The 20,876-nt window shown below is 39.5% G+C and overlaps 1 protein-coding gene across 1 annotated transcript in view; it reads right to left on the bottom strand.

The window, feature by feature from the left end:
* Positions 1-20,876, bottom strand: part of LOC137630369 (uncharacterized) — a 188,571-nt gene that overhangs the window by 72,964 nt on the left and 94,731 nt on the right. Inside the window, exons 4-5 of the mRNA XM_068361799.1 lie at positions 10,533-10,759; positions 10,020-10,308 (exon numbers count right to left, since the gene is read on the bottom strand). Of these exons, the coding sequence (XP_068217900.1) occupies positions 10,020-10,308; positions 10,533-10,759 (516 nt within the window). The remainder of the gene's footprint in view (positions 1-10,019; positions 10,309-10,532; positions 10,760-20,876) is intronic.

Genomic DNA, 20,876 nt, shown 5'->3' with positions numbered 1-20,876 from the left:
TATCATCCAAGCGTGACTAAAGCGGAGACAACAAAGAGTAGTCTCCCACTTTCGGGGCATCACGCTATACCCCCAAGGGGATATAATATTACTTATTTCTCTCATCTTATTTTCATGTAAACATTCCCATTGGTGTTGCCAATTATTAAAAATAAAATTCTTAAAATGTAGGTAAAAAATCATTACTGGGAATGGGATACCTTCTTGGTAGCAACTCAGCTGCAGCATTCATGGCCAGTGAATCTGCCTTCTCATTTCCAGACACACCGGAACCCAGCAAAATTGAAATGTTATACCTTGCATATCAATAATTAAAAGCCACTCCAAAATCTTTAAAACTATAAGATTATTGGAATTAAAAACTTCTAAAGCTTGTAGGACAGTTCTTGCATCACTAAAAATTGTAAAACTACGGTCGTCTTTCAACCAATTTTCTCAATAGCGGTTAGTATGCCATATAGTTCGGCTATAAATCTAGAGAATGCTACAGGAAGTGCACCTCTACAACTAAAAGCACAACTATATACTGCAAATCCAACGCCAGCATCATATTTGGAGCCACCAGTATATATAAAAGTCGATTCCCTGTGTTCTTCAGGATGTTCCATTAAGAGCAACATGGTTTTGCTAAGTCAGTCTTGTTCTTTTTTTATACCAATGAAATATTTACAAAAAGATATATCCTGTAATTTCCATGGTGGGGTTGATGATATCCTACATGGGAGCACTTTATTCCTACATATACCTAGACTGTATAATAATGTTTTTACCCAAAAACCTTAAGGTTGAGGAGATTTTGGGTCAAACTCAAAATATCTATAATGCCTTACAAGGTTTGTAGTCTGACAAGCTAAAGAATTTGGGAGTCTTTGCATCCTGAATCAATACCAAACAATAGAAGACATCTGGTAGAGGTCTAAAAGGTAACTCTCCAGCATCAACAAGGAGGCTTGGGATAGGCAAAGTTCTGAAGGATCCTGTGGACCATCTGATATCAGCATGGTATATAGAATCTAAAACTTTTAATCAGCTTGGGGTGACTGAGGAGTATATTTCACACCCATTACTAATTTTTGAAAAATCAAGGCCTTATATAATTTTAAACGAATTTTGCAGTCTGCTCCACGATGTACGGGACAAAACTTTTAAAAGATTCAGAGCCTCCAGGCATTTTACTTTTAAGGAACCCATGTAAGCCTATAATCAAATATCAACCCTAGTAATCTAGCTTCACTTACAAATGGGATCCGTTGACCTTTGATGTATATATCCGGGTCTGGATGTACTCCACGAATACAACAGAAATGGATAAAAACAGTTTTACTTGTTGAAAACTTAAATCCATTCATATCGGCCCACTGGATAATTTTGCCAATTGACAGTTGTAGTTTTCTCTCATCCATTGCCATTCTAGTTCCAGCAAATGATATGGAGAGATCATCCACAAATAGTGTTTATAGAATATTATTATTATTATTATTATTATTATTATTATTACTATTATTATTATCATTATTATTATTATCATTATTACTTGCTAAGCTACAACACTAGTTGGAAAAACAAGATGCTATAAGCCCATGGGCTCCAACAGGGAAAACAGCTCAGTGAGGAAAGGAAACAGGGAAAAATAATATATATTGAGAAGAGCAACAATATTAAAATAAATATCACTTTATAAACTATAAAAATTTTAATAAAACAAGAGGAAGAGATATAAGATGGAAGTGTCCCTGAGTGTACCCTCAAGCAAGAGAACTCTAACCCAAGATAGTGGAAGACCATGGTACAGAGGCTATGGCACTACCCAAGGTTAGAGAACAATGGTTTGATTTTGGAATGTCCTTCTCCTGGAAGGGCTGCTCACCATAGCTAAAGAGTCTCTTCTATCCTAACAAAGAGGAAAGTGGCCACTTAACAATTACAGTGCAGTAAGAAGTATTGTTTAGTAATCTCAGTGTTGTCAGGTATATGAGGACAGAGGAGAATATGTAAAGAATAGCCCAGACTATTCGGTGTGTGAGTGTGGGCAAAGGGAAAATGAACCGTAACCAGAGAGAAGGATCCAATGCAGTACTGTCTGGCCAGTCAAAAGACCCCACAACTCTCTAGTGGTAGTATCTCAACTGACAATATCCCATTAATGGCTAGTGAAAATTGGGTCACACTTAGCACACTACCCTGTGGAACTCCTTTCTCACCATTTCCTCTCAGATAGAGTTTCCCCCACACTCACTTGAAAAAAATTGATGTGAAAGCATGATTGAATAAACAATGGTAGCTCTCCTCTTAATCCCAATTCATGAATGGTTTTAAGTATACCATATCTCCATGCAGTATCATATGCATTTCCAAGGTAAAAAAAAGACTGTTACATAGTGCTTTTTGGAAGCAAAGGCTTCACAAATAGAGGATTCCAGTCGTATCAACAAATCAGTCGAGTGCATTTTCCTAAATCCACACTGGATAGGTGATAAAATACCATTCTTTTCCAGGTACCAGGTACCACATCAGTCTTGTATTGACCATCTTCTTCATGAACTTACATAAACAAGATGTCAATGCAATTGGTCTATATTTTGCAGCTAAAAACTTATTCTTTCCGGGTTTCAAAAAGGTTAAAATAATGGCTAGTTCCCAAACACTTGGATAACTATGATCGTGCCATATTCTGTTAATAATGCTTAAAATAAATAACTTGGTATTAATAGGTACACATTTAACCATTGCATATGGAATTCCATTGGGTCCAGGGGCTGTATCATTACACAAAGTAAAGGCAGAATCAAATTCTCTTTCAGTGAAAGGAGAATTGTGTGACTCTTCCCTTACTGTTGCAAAATTTAAAATTTTCTCTCCTTCAATGCTCTTAAACTGGTAACCTGGAGCTGCTTCACACTTGCTCGTTAAATTTGAGAAATGATCAGCCAGGCCATTGCTAAACTCGGTTGCTCCTGTCACATACTAATCATTCACCTTCAACAATGGTGGTGTTTTAGGGGTGACTTTGCCTGCTATCTTCTATACTTTCCTCCGTACAGAAGATGTTGGTGTTCTACTGTTAATGGAGGAAAAAAAGATACCCAAGACTGGTGCCTTGCTTCTTTCATGGCACAACGGAACTGTACTCTACATTTCTTGTACTGTATATAAATAAATTCTCCTCAGTACGGCATCTGTGCAATCCAGCTAAGATCTTCTAGTGGCTCTGTGCAGGGCAGTTAGTTCTGAAGACCACCAGGGGACTGGTCGTCATTTGAATAACCCTGTATCTTTGGAATTAAATTAACTTCTGCTGTATGATGGGTTCCCTTCAGTAAGTCATTGGCATCATCAATATTTTCAAACTGTTCTGCATTCCCTTTAATTTTGCTTGGATCACAGAATCTATCTCAGTCCGTCTTGTCAAGATTCCATTGTGGCTATCTCAGTGAAGGTGGACCATTGTTAGTATTTATAATGACTGGTACATGATCACTAGTATGCCAATCATCTCATGTCCTCCAATCGAAGTCGAGAATGTAATAAGAGCTTGCGATTGATAGGTCAATGTACGACAAGGTACATATCTGGACATGAAAGTGTGTGGGCTCTCCTGTATTAAGTAGCCCGACATCTTCATTTTTCACAATTGATGATATAATATTGCCACTTGTGTTAGCTAGAACATTACCCCATAAAGGATATCAACCATTCATATCTCCTAGTAAGAGAAAAGGTTGAGGGAGTTGTTAAATGATCTCTACTAAATTATCATAAAAATTTTATCATTTGAAGGTAAGTAGAGAGAGCATATTGTATATTTTCTCCCTATATCAATCTGTACAACCACTGCCTGCAGGTGGATGGTGGACCTCATCTTGAATTTCTGATTTATTCAGGTTATCTCCTGGTTCATTAAAAACATCAACAGACAAAACATCAAATCTATTTAATGTCATAACTTTGATGTTTCTAATGGAGTGGGGAGAGAGATGGAGGTCTCTCTCTTTAATGATTAATAGATGATGAGATTCTAGGGTTTTGCACTTTTCCCACTACAGGTCCATCACGTAAGTTGGTTTGAAGTGGAACCTCCATCAAATCAGGCAAGGACATGGCCTGAGAGAGGTTTGTACTATTTTTTTTAATGGGGGATGAAGGTTGTACAGAGATAGGCAATGCCCCAGTGTTAATACACCGTGACAAAGTCTCAGGAGGTAATATGCTTACCTTTTCATTCAGCATTTTATCAGATGGTATATTCTTCTTCTAGAACTATTGGCAGTACTAAGAGGGTTTGATTTTAATGTCTTAGCATAGCTATTTGATTTATTCTATGGTCTCTTGGCATGTCCTACACTTATATGTTCTAAATCAGATTTGTTGAGGTCTGCTTCTTCCAACTTATACAGCTTGAAGCTCTTGTCAGTGGATCTATGGTTCGAGTTGCAATTCAAACATCTGGGCTCAAGTGTACATTCTCCATGGTAAGCTAAAGAGAAAATACCACACATCTTTTCCTTTTTGCAAACTTTAGACAGGTGTCCAAATTTAAAACAATTAAAACATTGCAGTGGCTTTTGGTTGAATAGTTGTACTTTAATCATTTCCTTTTCAATAATAATATGGAAAGTTACATCAGCAACCTGGAAAGTAAGGATAATCATTGATGTACCTGGGACTTTGTGTACTTTCCATACATTTAGTGGCCACATGGCCAGTATCTCCTCCTCTGTAAATTCATATAGATCTCTGTTAAAAACTACTCCCCTCCTGTAGCCAAAATTTAGGTGGGGTTTGACATCTAACTTTATGTCATCATTAGTTGTTTTTAGGTTGGACAGTAATACAGATTGTGTGCTCAATTTGGCATGGATAAGGTATCTATTTTTTCCAAAACGAGATATATCTCCCGGTGCAATAGCTTATACTTTTTTTCTGAATCAATTTGCATATTTTGAAATAATTCCCTGTAACCCCGTTTGATTCAGCTACAAGCCACATTGGTGGTTTTGGCTTTCTTGGGAAGGCATAACTAAATTAGCGTCTTTTTCCAGCCAGTCGGCAGGCCTATATACATCCAAATCCTTTGGTACTTTATTGCAGCGAGCAGCCATGATATTCAAGTTATTGATTTTAATATTATTCATGTTGCTTATTGCTTTAAATGCTTCATCATAACTACTGTAAGATATCCATGAATCCCATTTTGCATCTGTCATAAGAAAGGTCATACAACTCACTGACCCTCTTGGCCAAGGCCTGGGTGAGAAGGAAATCCGTCTTAATGTTAAGTCACATTCTGAGCTTGACACAGGGGTTAGTAAGGATTTCCATTCAGGAAGCGAAGTACTTTCATTACATTGCAGGGAGTAGGTAAAACTTCCAACTGGTGGCATTTACTCTCAAAACTCTGTATTAAAGATGACCATTCCATCGTGGAGGAAATGTCAACTTCATTCAGTCTTCCTGAGGTATCCTGACATCTATTTTGCCGCTGCATGTGAAAAGCTTCTTAAGAGTGATACTGGATAACCTCCAAGCAAGAAGTAGTAAGGAAGAGACTGCTTTGTGGAAAATCACTGGATGTGGCTACTGAAACAGGTTGTGGAGGGGTGGTAACTCCCTCAGTACCTCTGTCAGCAGAAGTGCAAGGCTTGAATATCATTCTGTTTGCTGCCACAGAGGAGCTAACAGGGTCATCGACAGGTCTGAGATGCCATTACCTTGTTGAGGAGTCTCCTCACTAAGTAGAAAGGGGGAGATGTGTAGACGTTTAAGCTGCCCCATGGATGTTGCAATAAATTCTGAAGGGCTGCCTGTGAATCTCATAATAGAGAACAGTACAAAGGAAGTTTCTGGTTAAGAGACGTCGTGAAGAGGTCTATAATTGGCAAAATCCACAAAGTTAGGACTTTGCTGGCTATCTGGGATATAAAGACCACTTGGAACACACTGCCTGAGTCTTTCGCTCAGACTGTCTGCTAAAATGTTCTTTTGGGCTCGTACAAACTGGGCTGACCGGAGGATAGAATTTTCTTCTGTCCAATGCAGAATCTTCACGGCTAAATGGCAAAGACGCTGTGTAAAAGTACTTCCTTGCTTGCTTATGCATGCCCCTCCTGTCATGTTGTCGCTCATCGACACTACGGAGTGACCTGAAAGAAGCTGTTGAAAGTGACTGAGGGCCAGAGACACTGCCCTTATTTCCAGGTTTATGTGGCAATGCTAATCAGAATTGGACCACAGCCCAGAGCCCATGTGCTGCAAAAGGTGATCCTCCGACCCTTCTTTTGATGCCTCTGTGAAGAGCATTAAATCCGGGGGAGGAGAGAGAAAACCAACTCCCTTGAGAAGGTTGGCATTTAGTACTTACGAGCTCAAGTATCTCTTTTGCTCTTGCCCTGTCACCACCTGAAGGTCTGGAGGGTCACTGTGTTGAAACCAGATGGTCTTCAGTTGCCACTGGAGAGACTGAATGTGAAGGAGGCCTTTGGAACTAGACACTCAAAGGAGGTCATGTGTTTCAAAAATCGAAGCCACAGATGAGCTTGCAGCAAGCCTTGGGAGAGGAATGGCTGAATCACTTCCCTGAATCACTTGATTCTGCTTTGAGACAGAAACATTTTGCCTCATGGGGTGTTCATCTGCATCCCAAGATATACCAGTGTTTTTGATGGTTGAAAAAAAAAATTCTCGAAATTTACGACGACCCCGAGATTGAGGCAAAAGGCGAGGAGTCTATCTTGGAGTAGGAGAAGGGTCTCAACTGAGTCCACAAGAATCAACTAATCATCCAGATAACGAAGGACACGAATGACATTGACATAGGACCAGGTTGAGACTAAAGTGATCACACTACTGCACACTAGAAGTGCTGTTGACAGGCCAGAGTACAGTACCTGAAATGGTTTATCTTCTCATGCAGGATGAACCTTAAGTACTTCTAGATCAAGATCTGGAAGTGTGTGTCTTTTAAATCAAGTGTGATCATGAAGTCCCAGCTCTAACAGTCTGTCTGACCATATCTGTGGTTTTCATCTCGAAAGTAGTCTGTCAAATAAACTTGTTCAGAGCTGAGAGATCAATGACCAGTGTCCAGTCTCGGGATGCCTTTTCAATATGCAATTCGCCCACTGGTTGACTGTATTGTAAGCAAGGAACTCTACTGGCCTCGCTCCTGAAAGCAAAATGGTGCTCATTGCCTTCTTCCTATCTGGGTCAGCCAAATCCTCATTGGTGGTCAGATAATAAAAAAAAACAGCCCAGTAGTCAATCCACGAAGCAGCTTGCAAAGAATCCTTAGTAATTTGCTCCATGTTCGCACCTTCTGCAGCCTAAAACGTAACCTGCTGTGCTGCCAGCTTGTCGATGGGCATACTATGTACCAAGGCCAAGACTAGTGGGTCTAGTGGCCATGACAAGGGGTTGTCATGTATGATGCTATAATACTTCCTTTGCCGGACAAATGGCATAGGAAGTAAATGCAATAAATTGATAACTTTCAGAGAGACTTTCTTCCCGCTATTTGGGAAATAACTTTCATTCTGGCCAATCATCATCTTAGACCAGGGCTACTCAACCCAGGGCTTTCTGGGTCGTGGGACCTAACAAAAGAAATCTAGGAATGTGTCCCTCCCCTCAGGAGGAGGAGTATGATGGATTCCCAAGTTCATTGATTTTTTTTATGCAGGTCCAACTCTCCTTGATTGGTAGCAGTAATTTTTGGGCTAACTGGCAGAGACAGCACACAGTCCAAGTTGTCTGAGTCAGCATCTCCAGACTCACACCAATATCATCCTGGATTGGGTCTGGTTCGTCAATAGTTACCCCGAAAGGGGAATGAGATCTAGAGAGGAGATTCTGTGTCATGGACAACGATGAGGACGGCACAGCTTCCCAAACTCCCACCCCCCCCCCACTGGGTCATCAAGCACTTTCGTTGCCCAGTTCTTCAGAAGAGTTTTCGTATCCTTCTGCTCCCCAAGCTTAGCCAAAAAAGAGGCTTGTTTTACTGGCATCTCGTTCTGTGGAGCCAACGCTGGCGGCGAAGCCTGTTGGGGTACTAAAGGAGCAGGAATGGGCTCAGGGGGTCGAGCCAATAATTAACCATAAATGAAGCCTCCCTTGGAGACCTCAAGCCCATACTGATTCTCGAGTGAAAGGTATGTCTTGGGGGCGGCATTTCCTGCTTCTGTTTCCTACAGCTCTTAGTTACTTTGACAGGGATAATTCCCAGCATTTCCCACAGGGGATCAGGCTTGTCCTGAGCAGCCTTGGAGTCTAGATACTGCTGGTACCTAGACAAGTGACTCTGAGAAAGATAATCCAAGATTGGAGGATAAGGGGGCATATGCTTGGGAGCCATACTCCTATGACTCAGGTTCAAAGGTGGACAAACTCCTGGGAGATCCCGACATTGAGAGAGAAATGGTTATTCTTGGCGAGTGATGGTCATATATGTGCCGATCAATAACAACTTGAGGATGGCTCGTGAGTTGCTTTGTGCACACCCAAGGAAGGGCGGCTACAGTCGAATAGGGGCAAGCAAAACAAGGTTGTCTTGTTTGAAAACAATCACTGCCATTGCTCACAAACATCAGACAAAGCCGGCACTTTCCCTGAAGAGGTAGGCCCACAAGGCAAAACCCTGGAGGGTGTAGCACTTGCAAGATTCACAGAGACTCGTGCCTTAACGGAACAGTGAAAAGGCCTGAGACTGCTGGGAGTTGGCGGCCACAATCATCAGGGCACTCCGAAGAGCTAGAGCAAGGACACAAAGAATCGCGAACTCACTTATGAGGGAACTCAGGGGGAACCACTCGTGCGAAGAATCTCTCTCGCCCTGGCAAGAAGAGCAACCAACCTCGTTGGGTGGAGGAATGTAAGGTTTCTCTAGCTGAGCAAGCTCAGAATGCGCACGACCCAAGAGGGAACACACAGCTAGCTGGAACTCCTCCTGTGGAAGAGGAACTACAGAGGACACGTCGGCCGGGGACACGAGACTGACAGGTAGGGAGTCCCCTGCAGCAGCTTAGTGGGGAAGGTTATGACCAATCCCTGCGGAGGCAGCTGTGCACTCCTGCAGTGCCCCAAGCTTCAGCACCTCCAAAAACCTTTCCTTAGAGGGGGAACCCAAAAGCCCCAAGGAAGGCCACAAATTATGTAAGGGTCAAAAGAGGTAGTCTCCCCACTGGAGGCAGATGTCCCTGCTTTGCTAAGGGAAGTGATGGGGTTCCCCGGACCCAAATTTTGTACGGGGGTTAAATGGTCATCCCTCTTGCTCAATCGCCCTCCGGAAGAGGTTAAACGTGCAGTCAGTGGGGAGAGAACATAGCACTGGAGAAAAAAGTTGTGATTTCTTCAACCTCGAGAAAGACCCCCAAGGGAAAAAGAATCCCTTTTAGACTTCTTCCCCCATCTATCGTACCACTTCCACTGGGAAGATAACCCCTCCCAACAATTTCACAGGGAGAGGGCTGCGTGCAGAAATGTTGTCTGCACGCGGGATGAAGAGGGTGAGGATCCATCTCCACTACAGACATGAATGTGCAGCAAGAGCGGCCCACTATGCCAGGCCAAGCACGCATAGTCACAGTCCTCAGAAACCACACACATCTGAGAGATTAAACAGAAAAATTTCAAGTTTTACAGTAGGTAAATATAAGGGTTTACATGAGAGCACACTACAAGCCAAAAACTAAATTGAGGGATCTCACTGTGTGAGTGTGTAAGCGGGGTGGCCATTCTACCCTATTACCCTTGCTAGCTAGCAGATGGTTGTTGACATGTAGGAACAAAGAAAAGATTAAAGAACCGAAGTCAAGAGACGCAAAGAGTATGTCAATACTGCTCACCAGCTGAAGTGAAAATAGCTATTCAGAGTACTGCCAGATGGATGGGGGTTACACACCACCTGGGAGTAACTACCTACACCTCGTTATAAATTTCAACAGCAGAGTTCCAGCTTTGCAGAATTATTCTCATAATAAAGGACAAGGGTTTATAATCAAATAAAACAAATAAAAAGTTATTACCCATAGAATTCAGGTCGAACTCCAAGTAAGCAGGAACTTAAAATATCCATCAGTGTATAATCCTTTGATTCTTGATTGTGACCTTTAGAAGTGACCTCGGGACTGTGACTGACATTTACTGCTAATTTTATCTTATCTACAGATTTCAAAGGATCAGAATGATTGCCATTTGGCATTTGTGTTCCTGAAATATCAACTGTTGGTTTGATCTCCTCAGCTACAGTAATGTTATTAGTATCTGGTTCTCCTTTTAGCGTGCGAGAGGGTACAGCATAGGTTGTAGTATAACCTAAAGGAAAATAAGATAAATAACTAAAAATATGACACCTGAATACACAAAAAATTTTAAAGGAAGTCTTAGGTATTTTATGAGAATCTTGTGCATAGCATAATTGAATAAAACTGAAATATATTGGTACTTTTGTTGTTTTACAAATTATTGAAATATAATATTTCATAAAATAAACAACTGAAATTTTCAAATAGTACTGTAATAGCAAAACGGAACCTTACTACAAAGTCCTGGGTACTGGAGAGAGCAAGAGGTACCTGGCGGGCAGGACGAGCACGGGGTACCAGAGGTGTATAGTTGAGAAAAGATAATATTTCCTCCTGGTCCATAGTCACATGTATAGAGTTTCCTCCACCATATACCTTGCTTGAATATAGTAAATCCACAGCCAATCTTGTACGAATTATACCACATCATTTGAGTGTAGTGGCCAATGGCAGGTGTATACCTTTTGAAATGTGAAGGGACTGTAGTTAATTGGTATCAAATACATTCTTTTATCATTGTTAATCCCATATATAACAAATTTCTTAAAAGTAATTATTATTTTTCCTAAGTATACAACCCTGAGTCCTTTACATATGAGAAGGATAACAGTGGAGCCTCTGACGTGAGCTTTTATCTGTTCTTCTTAAAGAAGGAGCATAGGGTGAGATCGTTCACGTAATCCCATCTCTAAGCCAGAAAAAATTGTGTTCTTTGGTATTTTCTTCATCCTACCTGTGCTGATAAAACAGGTGTTCCAGGTGAGCTCTAACAGCACTTGTACGCTTAAAATAGTAGATTGATGATTGATTGAAAGTTTTTTTGGCATCCTGACATCTAAGGTCATTGACGCCAATAGCATTTATTATATATGAAAAATAAAAGAAAATTCAATTAAAACCATAAAGTTAAGCTGTCATTATAATAGTTAAATAGTTTTCAGAAGACCTGCTTCTGAAATAAATCTAAAAATACCGCTCGCACAGTGGGACACATCATGCCCCAGAATCTTGGCAAGGATGAACCTTCCTCACCTCAAGCCTCAAACATATCTATTTCTTAAGTAATTATAATTAGGGCATTCAGTCAACAAATGCCTCACTGTTAAAGGTACTAAACAGTCCTCGCAATACGGTTGATGTTGGACCTTCAGCAGAAACTCGTGTGTCAACCGTGTGTGACCAATACGGAGACGACAAAGAGACGTCTCCCATTTTCGGGGTATCATGTTATACCTCCAAGGTGATATGATATTTGTTATTTTCCTCATTTTATTGCCATTTAGACTATCCCAGTGCTGTTGCCATTTATTACAAACCAATTTCTTGATGTAAGTTAGGAAATCATTACAGGGAATGGGATACCTCCTTGGTAGCAACTCGGATGCCAAATTCTTCGCCAGTAAATCTGCCCTCTCATTCCCAGACAAACCTACATGTGCTGGAACCCAACAAAATCGAACTGTTATACCTCTCCGTCCAATAATAAAAAGCCATTCTAAAATCTTTAAAACTAGAGGGTTACTAAAATCAAAAATTTCTAAAGCTTGAAGAACACTCCTTACATAACTAAAAATTGTAAAATTACCCTCCTTTTCCAAAGCTATTTTCTCAATAGCAGTTAGTATGCCATACAGTTCGGCAGTAAATATGGAAGCTGTTAGAGGAAGTGCACCTCTACAATTAAAATCATTACTATGTACTCCAAATCCAACACCAGCATCGGATTTGGAGCCATCAGTATATATTAAAGTCGATCCCCTATGTTCTGCAACATGTTCCATAAAATGAGACCTGGATTCTAAGTCAGTCATATTCTTCTTAACTCCAATAAAGTATTTACAAAAAGATACGTCGAGGTAATTTCCATAGAGGCGTTGATACCTTAAATGGAAGCACCTTACTTCTAATTATATCAAGACTGTTTAATGATTGATTCACCCAAAACTCATAAGGTTGAGGAGATTTTGGGTGCAACTCAAAGTATGTTGAGTGCCTTAGAAGGCTTGCAGTCTGAAAGGCTAAAGAATTAGGGAGTCTTTGCAATCTAAACCAATACTGAATAATAGCAGACATTCGGTAAATGTCTAGAGGTAATTCTCCAGCATCAACAATGAGACTTGGGATAGGTGAGGTTCTAAATGCTCCTGTGGACAATCTAATACAAGCATGATGTATTGAATCTAATATCTTTAACCGGCTTGGGGTGGCCGAGGAGTATATTTCACATCCATAACGGATTTTGGAAAAAATCAAGGCCATGTATAATTTTAAGATAGTATTGCGGTCTGCCCCCCATGATGTATGGGACAATACTTTTAAGATATTCAGAGCCTCGAGACATTTAGCTTTTAATCCTTTTAAGTGAGAAACCCAGGTAAGCCTACAATCAAATATCAAACCTAAAAATTTAGCTTCACTCAAACAGGGTATCTGTTGACCTTTAATGTATATATCCGGGTCTGGATGTAGTCCCCGGATACGACAAAATTGGACAATGGTAGATTTACTTGTTGAGAACTTAAATCCATTCATATTGGCCCACAGGATAATTTAGTCAATAGAGAGTTGTATTTTGCTCTCAACCATTGCCATTCTAGCTCCAGCAAATGATATTGAGAGATCATCCACAAATAATGTTGAGAGAACATCCCGGGGAATGACTGAGGACATACCATTAATTGCTAGCGCAAACAGGGTTACACTCAGCACACTCCCCTGAGGAGCTTCTTCCTGACACTTACTCTCTAAAGAGTTTCCCCCACTCTCACTTGAAAAACTCTATGCAAAAGAAATGACTGAATAAATAGTGGTAGTTCTCCTCTTAATCCTAATTCATGAATTGTTTCAAGTACAGTATACCATATCTCCATGTGGTATCATATGCCTTTTCAAAGCAAAAAAAAAAAAAAAAAAACTGTCACATGGTGCTGTTTGGAAGCAAAGGCTTCACAAATGGAAGACTCAAGTCGCATCAACACATTAGTTGTTGAGTGCATTTTTCTGAATCCACATTGAATCGGTGACAAAATACCCTTCTTTTCAAGGTACCACACCAACCATGCTTTGACCAATTTCTCCATAATTTAACATAAACAAGAAGTCAATGCAATAGGTCGATAGCTTGCTGATAAAAACTTGTCCTTACTGGGTTTTGAAAAGGCTAAAATAATGGCTAGTTCCCAAATACTTGGGTAACTATGATCATGCCATATTATATTATTAATGCTTAAAATAAATAACTTTGTATTAAAATGTACAGTACATGTTTAACCATTGCATATGGAATTCCATCGGGTCCAGGGGCTGTATCGTTATAAGTAGCGAGTGCGGAATCAAGTTCTCTTTCAGTAAAAGGAGAATTATATGATTCTTCCTTTCCTGTTGCAAAATTTAAAATTTTCTTTTCTTCAAAGCTCCTGTACTGATGACCAGGAGCTGCTACACTCTTGCACAATACATTTGAAAAATGGTCAGCCAGAGCATTGCTAACTTCATTTCCTTCAGCCACATACTAACCATTCACTTTCAACACTAGTGGTGGGTTCGGGGTAAATTTGCCTGCATTCTTTTTTATTTTCTTCCATACAGAAGATGGTGGTGTTCTACTATTAATGGAGGAAACAAAACCCACCAAAGATTGGCGTCTAGCTTCTTTCATGGCATGTCGGAACTGTGCTCTACACTTTTTGTATGTTATCAAATTTTCATCCTTATGGCGTCTACGCAATCTAGTCGGAGATTTTCTGGTGGCTCTGTGCAAGGCTGTTAATTCTGCAGACCACCACGGGACTGGTCGTCTTTTGAAGAGTCCTGTGGTTTTGGGAATCAAATTGATTCCTGCCGTATGGAGAGTTCCACTCAGTAGATCTATGGCATCATCAATACTTTCAAACTGTTCTGCACTACCCTTGATTTCACTTAGCTCACGAAATTTAACCCAGTCTGCCTTGTCAAGATTCCATCGTGGCGATCTTTGTAAAGGCGGACCCTTGTTGGTGTGTATAATGATTGGTGCATGATCACTAGTATGCCAATCATCTAATGTCCTCCAATCAAAATCAAGAAGGCAGTTAGAACTTGCAATTGAAAGGTCAATGCATGACAAGGTACCTGTCTGGACATGGAAGTGTGTGGGCTCTCCTGTATTAAGGAGTCCCACATCCTCATTCTCCACAGTTGATGAGATAATACTGCCCCTTGTGTTTGCCAAAACATCACCCCATAAAGGATGTCTACCATTCATATCTCCCAGTAAGAGAAAAGGTTGAGGAAGTTGATGAATGACCTCTATTAAATCATCATATAATATATCATTGGCTCCCTGCTTGTTGATTATATGGTGTTCTATAGCTAACATACTCTCGAGGACTAGGAGTGTTAGCATCAAGCTTACTTTCCTGTAGACATAATACTATGGGGGAATGTTCATGAATTAGGAGCTTAAGTTCTTTATATTTGGCCCTTAAACCCTGACAATTCCATTGCAAAATGGAGGAGAAAACTAAGGATTACTTCTGGAAGACATCTTGAATGAGGTCTTCCCATTAGCAATTTTTAATCTAACATTATTACCTGTAGGTTTCTTCAGAGATGATCTTGTTATGTTGGGTTTTACGTTTATGTTTTTCTTTGTATCCTTTTGATCTATTTGTTGAGGCGGATGGTGGACCTCAACTTGAATTTCTGATTTATTCAGTTTATCTTCTGGTTCATTAGAAACATCAACAGACAAAACATCAAATTTATTTGATGTCATAACCTTAATGTTTCTAATGGAGGGGGAAGAGAGATATGGAGGTCTCTCGCTTTTACGATTAATAGATGGTGGGATTCTAAGTTTTTGCACCTTTCCCACTACAGGTGCATCAGGTAAGTTGGTCTTAAGTGAAACCTCCATCAAATCAGGTTTGTACGAGTTTTTGTAACGGGGGACGAGGGTTGTACAGATATGGGCAATGCCTTGGTGTTAATACGCCGTGGTAGAGCCTCAGGTAATATGCTTACCTCGTCATTTGACATTTTATCAGATGGTATATTTGTTTTTCTAGAGTTACTGGCAGTACTAGGTGGGTTTGATTTTAATGCCTTAGCATAGCTATTTGATTTATTTAATAGTGTTTTGGCATGTCCCACACTTATATGTTCCAAACTAGATTTGTTAAGGGCAGCTTCTTCCAACTTATACCACTCGCAGCTCTTGTCTGTGGATTTGTGATTCAAGTTGCAATTTAAACACCTCTCTCCAAGTGCATATTCTCCATGGTAAGATTTGGAGCAAATACCACATATTTTCTCATTTTTGCAAACCTTAGATGGGTGTCCAAATTTAAAACAATTAAAACACTGCAGTGGCTTCTGCTTGAATGGTCATACTTAAATTATTTCGTTTTCAATAGTATTATAGAATGGTACATCAGCATCCTGGAACGTACGGATTATCATTGATGTCATTGAGTTTGTGAACTTTCCATACATTTAGTGTACACATGGCCAGTATCTCTTTCTCTGTAAATTCATACAGATCTCCGTTGAAAACTAGCCCCCTTCCGTAGCTAAAATTTAGGTGGGGTTTGACATCTAACTTGATGTCATCATTACTTGTTTTCATGTTGGACAGTATTAGAGACTGTACTTGATTTGGCATGGATAAGAAAACTATTTTTTCCATAACGAGATATATCACCTGGTGCAATAGTTCCTACTTTTTTCTGAATTAATTTGCATATTTTAAAATAATTCTCTGTAACCACCTTTGATTCAGCTATAAGCCACATTGGTGGTTTTGGCTTTCTCTGGGAGGGCATAACTAAATCTGCATCTTTTTCAAGTTATTAATTCTAATATTATTCAAGTTACTTATTGCACTAAATCCTTCGTCATAACTACTGTAAGATATCCATGCATCCCATTTTTCAGCTTCAAGTTTCATCCTTATATCTTTTATACATCCATAGCATTTAAATGCTTTATATAGATCATTGTAGTTTGTCTCTATTGGAATTTGGGTAACATGAAGGATTCGAAGTTTCCTTGTGTTACCCAAATTACTCGATTTTGTAATATTAGTAGAATGGTCCTTTCCGATTCCGAGGTCATGAACAGAATTTTCCCTATTCAAATTATCAGAGGTCATCAACAGTGCCGGGGGGTATTCAGCATATCCAGGGGATGGGGAGTCAGTGTTTGAAGGGTCCGCAGTAAACGGTGGGATTTATTTATTTATTTATTTTTTTTTTTTTTTATTTTTTTTTTTTTTACCTGCTTGAGAATTTTAAGAAAGTATCATAGGTTGGAAAGGAAATTTGCATTCTCCACTATCAGCACAATGAGAGTATATTTCCAAGATGGTCCACTCCATACCCTACCTAAAGGATAGCACCAAAACAGATATAGAGGCACAGGTGTAAGCTAAACCCGCCTGTTAGGACTGAGAGCAAGGAAATATGGAATCATCCTCCCCATATCTGTAATGATGGGCTTCTGGCCAGAAGCCATGAGTCCCACCTCAAGGATTGGATCCCCTTGGATTCCGATGACCCAACCCTTGAGAGAAGTTCCACCAAAAAGGTCCAAACCATCTTCGGGATGGCTGAGATCATCCAATACTCTCATATATAGCTTTGAATGCAAATACCTCCCAACCATGATCCCTTCTCCCATTCATCTAAGCAGGCAGTAATAACAAATGTGGAAATGTCCACGCCATTTAAGTAAAATAAAAATAAATAAATGAATAAATAAATGAACAAATAAAATAAATATATATATATATATATATATATATATATATATATATATATATATATGCATAAATCTACATATATATATATCTATATAAAGGAATAGAGTGAAGGAAGAGAAATCTAGATTCGAACTTGGAGAGCAATTTCCCCAAGTTCGAGAGCCCTCTTGCCCATCACCAAGTTTCAGCACGGGAATGATATGCCATGCTGAAGCTCAATGACTTCAAGGCATTCTCTCATTAAGGGGGTTAAAATAGTAGATAGCATCTTAGTGCTCTCACATATACAATAATAACTGATCTGGGTTATTTGTTACCTATGACTCGACCTGAGAAGTTAAAAACCATGAATCAGGAGTGGAAGGATTTTGGTTTTACCTACGAACTCAGGGACGAAGGATATTGAGACCTGCCTCCACACACACCCCCTCTGAATGAGTGATGTCAAAAGAGAGACCATTAATTTCCCTCACCTGTTTAGCTGAGGCTAAAGCAAGTAGGGAACCCATTTTTAAGGTAAGGTCTCTATCAGAGGCTTGCCTTAATGCCTAGCACAGTACCCTTTTCTGGAGACACAAGACTTTGATGACGTCCCAAGATGAAGGTCTCACTTCAACTGGAGGGCAGGTCTGCTCTCAAAGCTTCGTATGAGCATGGAGATTTCCTCCAAAAAAGAAATATCTACTTCCTCTACTAAAGACTTGGCTCAAGGCTAAGCAATAATGTTTCACTGCTGAGACAAAGCAGTTTCTCCTTGTGCAGGTACAACAAAAAGTCGGCGAACAATGGTATAAGGCTCTGAGAGGAGAGGCACCCCTACTGCAACACCAACCACAGAAGAATGCACATTTGGATTTATAAACTGTTGTTGAGAATACGCAGAGGTATCCTGACATCTCTTTTGCAGTTTCATAAGATCACTCTAAGAGAAGATACTGGATAACCTCCAATAGGGAGCTGAAGGGATCGGCACAGTAGAAAATCTGGGCATGACGATGGCACAACAGGTAGGGGAGAGGAGGCAGCTGGAGTCTCTGTCAGCAAAAGTAAAAGGTCCCGGTATCATTCCATCTCCAGCCATTTCGAACCTAAGAATCATGTACTTAGGTGTCGCTCGAACTCAATCTAAAACGCTCCTTATCAAGCAGAAAGGCAAAAAGTATATGCGTTGAGGCTGTCCCATGGGTGCTGGAATGCGTCCTCAAACGCAGCCTCTCAATCTGGAACTGAAGAGCAGTACACTGGAAATTTGTGGTTTAGGGAGGTCATGAAAAGTTCCAATGTCGAAAAACCCCACAAAATAAGGATCTCCGTCGCTATCCAAGGTCATAAAAGCCATTAAGAACCAACAATTTGTGTCTTCCTGTTCAACTTGATGGCTACAATTTCCTTCTGCCTGGAATGAAGCAGGCTGTAAGGGCAATAAAGTTGAGCTCCACCTATTCATGCATCTCTACTCCTAGATAGCATAGTTGTAGTGACACTGTTCCAACCTGCTTGCTGATGTAATCCACCACGGTATTGTTGTCACTCATCAACACCACAAAGCGACAAGTGAGAAGATGGCAAGAGTGCTGAATAGACAGACATGCTGCTCTCAGATCTAGGACATTGATGTGTTCTTGTTGTTCTCTCTCAGATCAGAGACCCGACATTGGACGCATCTGTGAAGAGCAAGAACTCTGGAGGAGTCATTGACAGTGGGTATCCTTTTAAGAGGTTCAGTTCATCTAACCACCATCAAAGACCACTTAAGGACTCTTCCCCTGCTGGAACCAGTATGAGGGGATGGTTTAGATGTTGGGAACAATGCTGCTTCTGTTCCCACTGAGGGAACCAAAGGTGAAGATGACTGCAGTTAAAGGTGACTTCTGGGCTCTAGGAGCTCTAAGGATGACAAGTGCCCCAGTAGCTTTTGCCACTGATAAGCTGGTATGTGGGGAAGAGGAAGAAAAGGCAGAGCTACCTCCTAGAAATGGGATATTCTTTACTGAGATGGATGACCCTTCCCAAGATCTGTGTTTATGTCCATACCAAATTACATTAGTAGTCTTGTGGGCGTAATACAGACTTCTTTTCTTTGCAAAATAAAAAAAAAAGGTTGGAGGAGAAGGATGTCCTCTATGTCCGCCAGAATTGGCCAATCATCCAGATAATAAGACAAATGCTGTTAGCGTGTGAAAAACACCAATATTAGAGGAAAATCTCACTTGAAGACCTTAAGGGCTGTCGATAAGCTGAAGCAGAGTACCCTGAATTGGAATACTTTGCTAGATACAACTATCCTTAGACACTGGCTGGAGAACGGATGGAATATTGGGATTTGGAAGTGCACATCTTTCAAGTCTATGGTGATCATAAAGTCTGAAGGCCTGACCAATTGCCTGACTATACTAACGTGTAAACACTATTAACAGCTAAATATTTATGTAGATATGTTAAAAAACACACACATGCACACACAGATTCCACCCTTCCTACCCCCCCCCCTTTCCTAACTACAACATGCTATCTTGGACAATTTGTGGGAGATTATTGTTTTCGAGTGGTTGCTGTTCAACAGGATAGGAAAACAGTATATATTTATATATGCATACACACACACACACACACACATATATATATATATATATATATATATATATATATATATATATATATACATATATATATATACATATATATATACATATATATATACATATATATATATACATATATATATATATATATATATATATATATATATATATATATATATATACATACATATATATATATATATATATATATGGTATAATATATATGTATATATATATATATATATATATACACACATATATACATATATATATATATATATATATATACATATATTTATATATACTGGTACAATATATATATATATAGAGAGAGAGAGAGAGAGAGAGAGAGAGAGAGAGAGAGAGAGAGAGAGACATCATTATCATTATTAGCCATTTCTTGTCCACTGCAGAGCAAAGGCCTCAGACATATCCTTCCACTTCCATCAGTTTATGGTCTTTCTGTGCCAGTCCACACCAGCAAACTTTCTTATTTCGTCCATCCATCGTCTTCTCTCCCTTCCCCTGCTTTTTCACAATCTAATGGGACCCATTCTGTTATTCTTAATGTCCATCTATTGTTTGTCATTCTCATTATATATCTTGCCCATGTCTTTTCCTTTTTCTTACATGGTTTTAGAATATCCTCTACTTTAGTTTGCTCTCGTACCCATGTTGCCTTTTTCTGAGTGTGTGTGTGTGTGTGTGTGTGTGTGTGTATATATATATATATATATATATACATATATGTGTTATCTTTTATCTATTGTGTTTATAAAAAGTCAAGTATATTACAATATGACTGACAACTCCAATTGACAAAATATTGATAATGATATTTTGCAAAGTACGTAGTTTGTTTCACAACCCATAACTAATCTTGGTAACCAGCAATCTCAACTATTTGACCTGTCGCACACTGCATTCGGGAAACTAAAAACCAGTTGGACATCCTTCTTTAAGAAAACTGATATTAATATATTGAAAAAGCTGGCCATAAAAGAGAACCTTGTCATTATTAGACCAGACAAAGGTAAAGGAACTGTTATTCTTGACAGGTATGAATACATGGGTAAGAAGGAGAATATTCTAAATGATGAGTCCAAAATTGTGAAACTCGGTAAGCCTAATTTCAATTACCCTTTAAAACTGAGGATAAAATTTACTGGTTTTTAAAAAACTATTAAAAATGAAAATTCTATGAATGAAGGTAATCATCAAAATTTGTTTTGTTCGGGGTATTCATATGGCATT

The sequence above is a fragment of the Palaemon carinicauda genome, chromosome 38 (assembly GCF_036898095.1).
Source record: "Palaemon carinicauda isolate YSFRI2023 chromosome 38, ASM3689809v2, whole genome shotgun sequence".
Taxonomy (NCBI): domain Eukaryota; kingdom Metazoa; phylum Arthropoda; class Malacostraca; order Decapoda; family Palaemonidae; genus Palaemon; species Palaemon carinicauda.
Note: the sequence above shows the minus strand (reverse complement) of the source record. Positions and strands in the feature narration are given on the sequence as shown.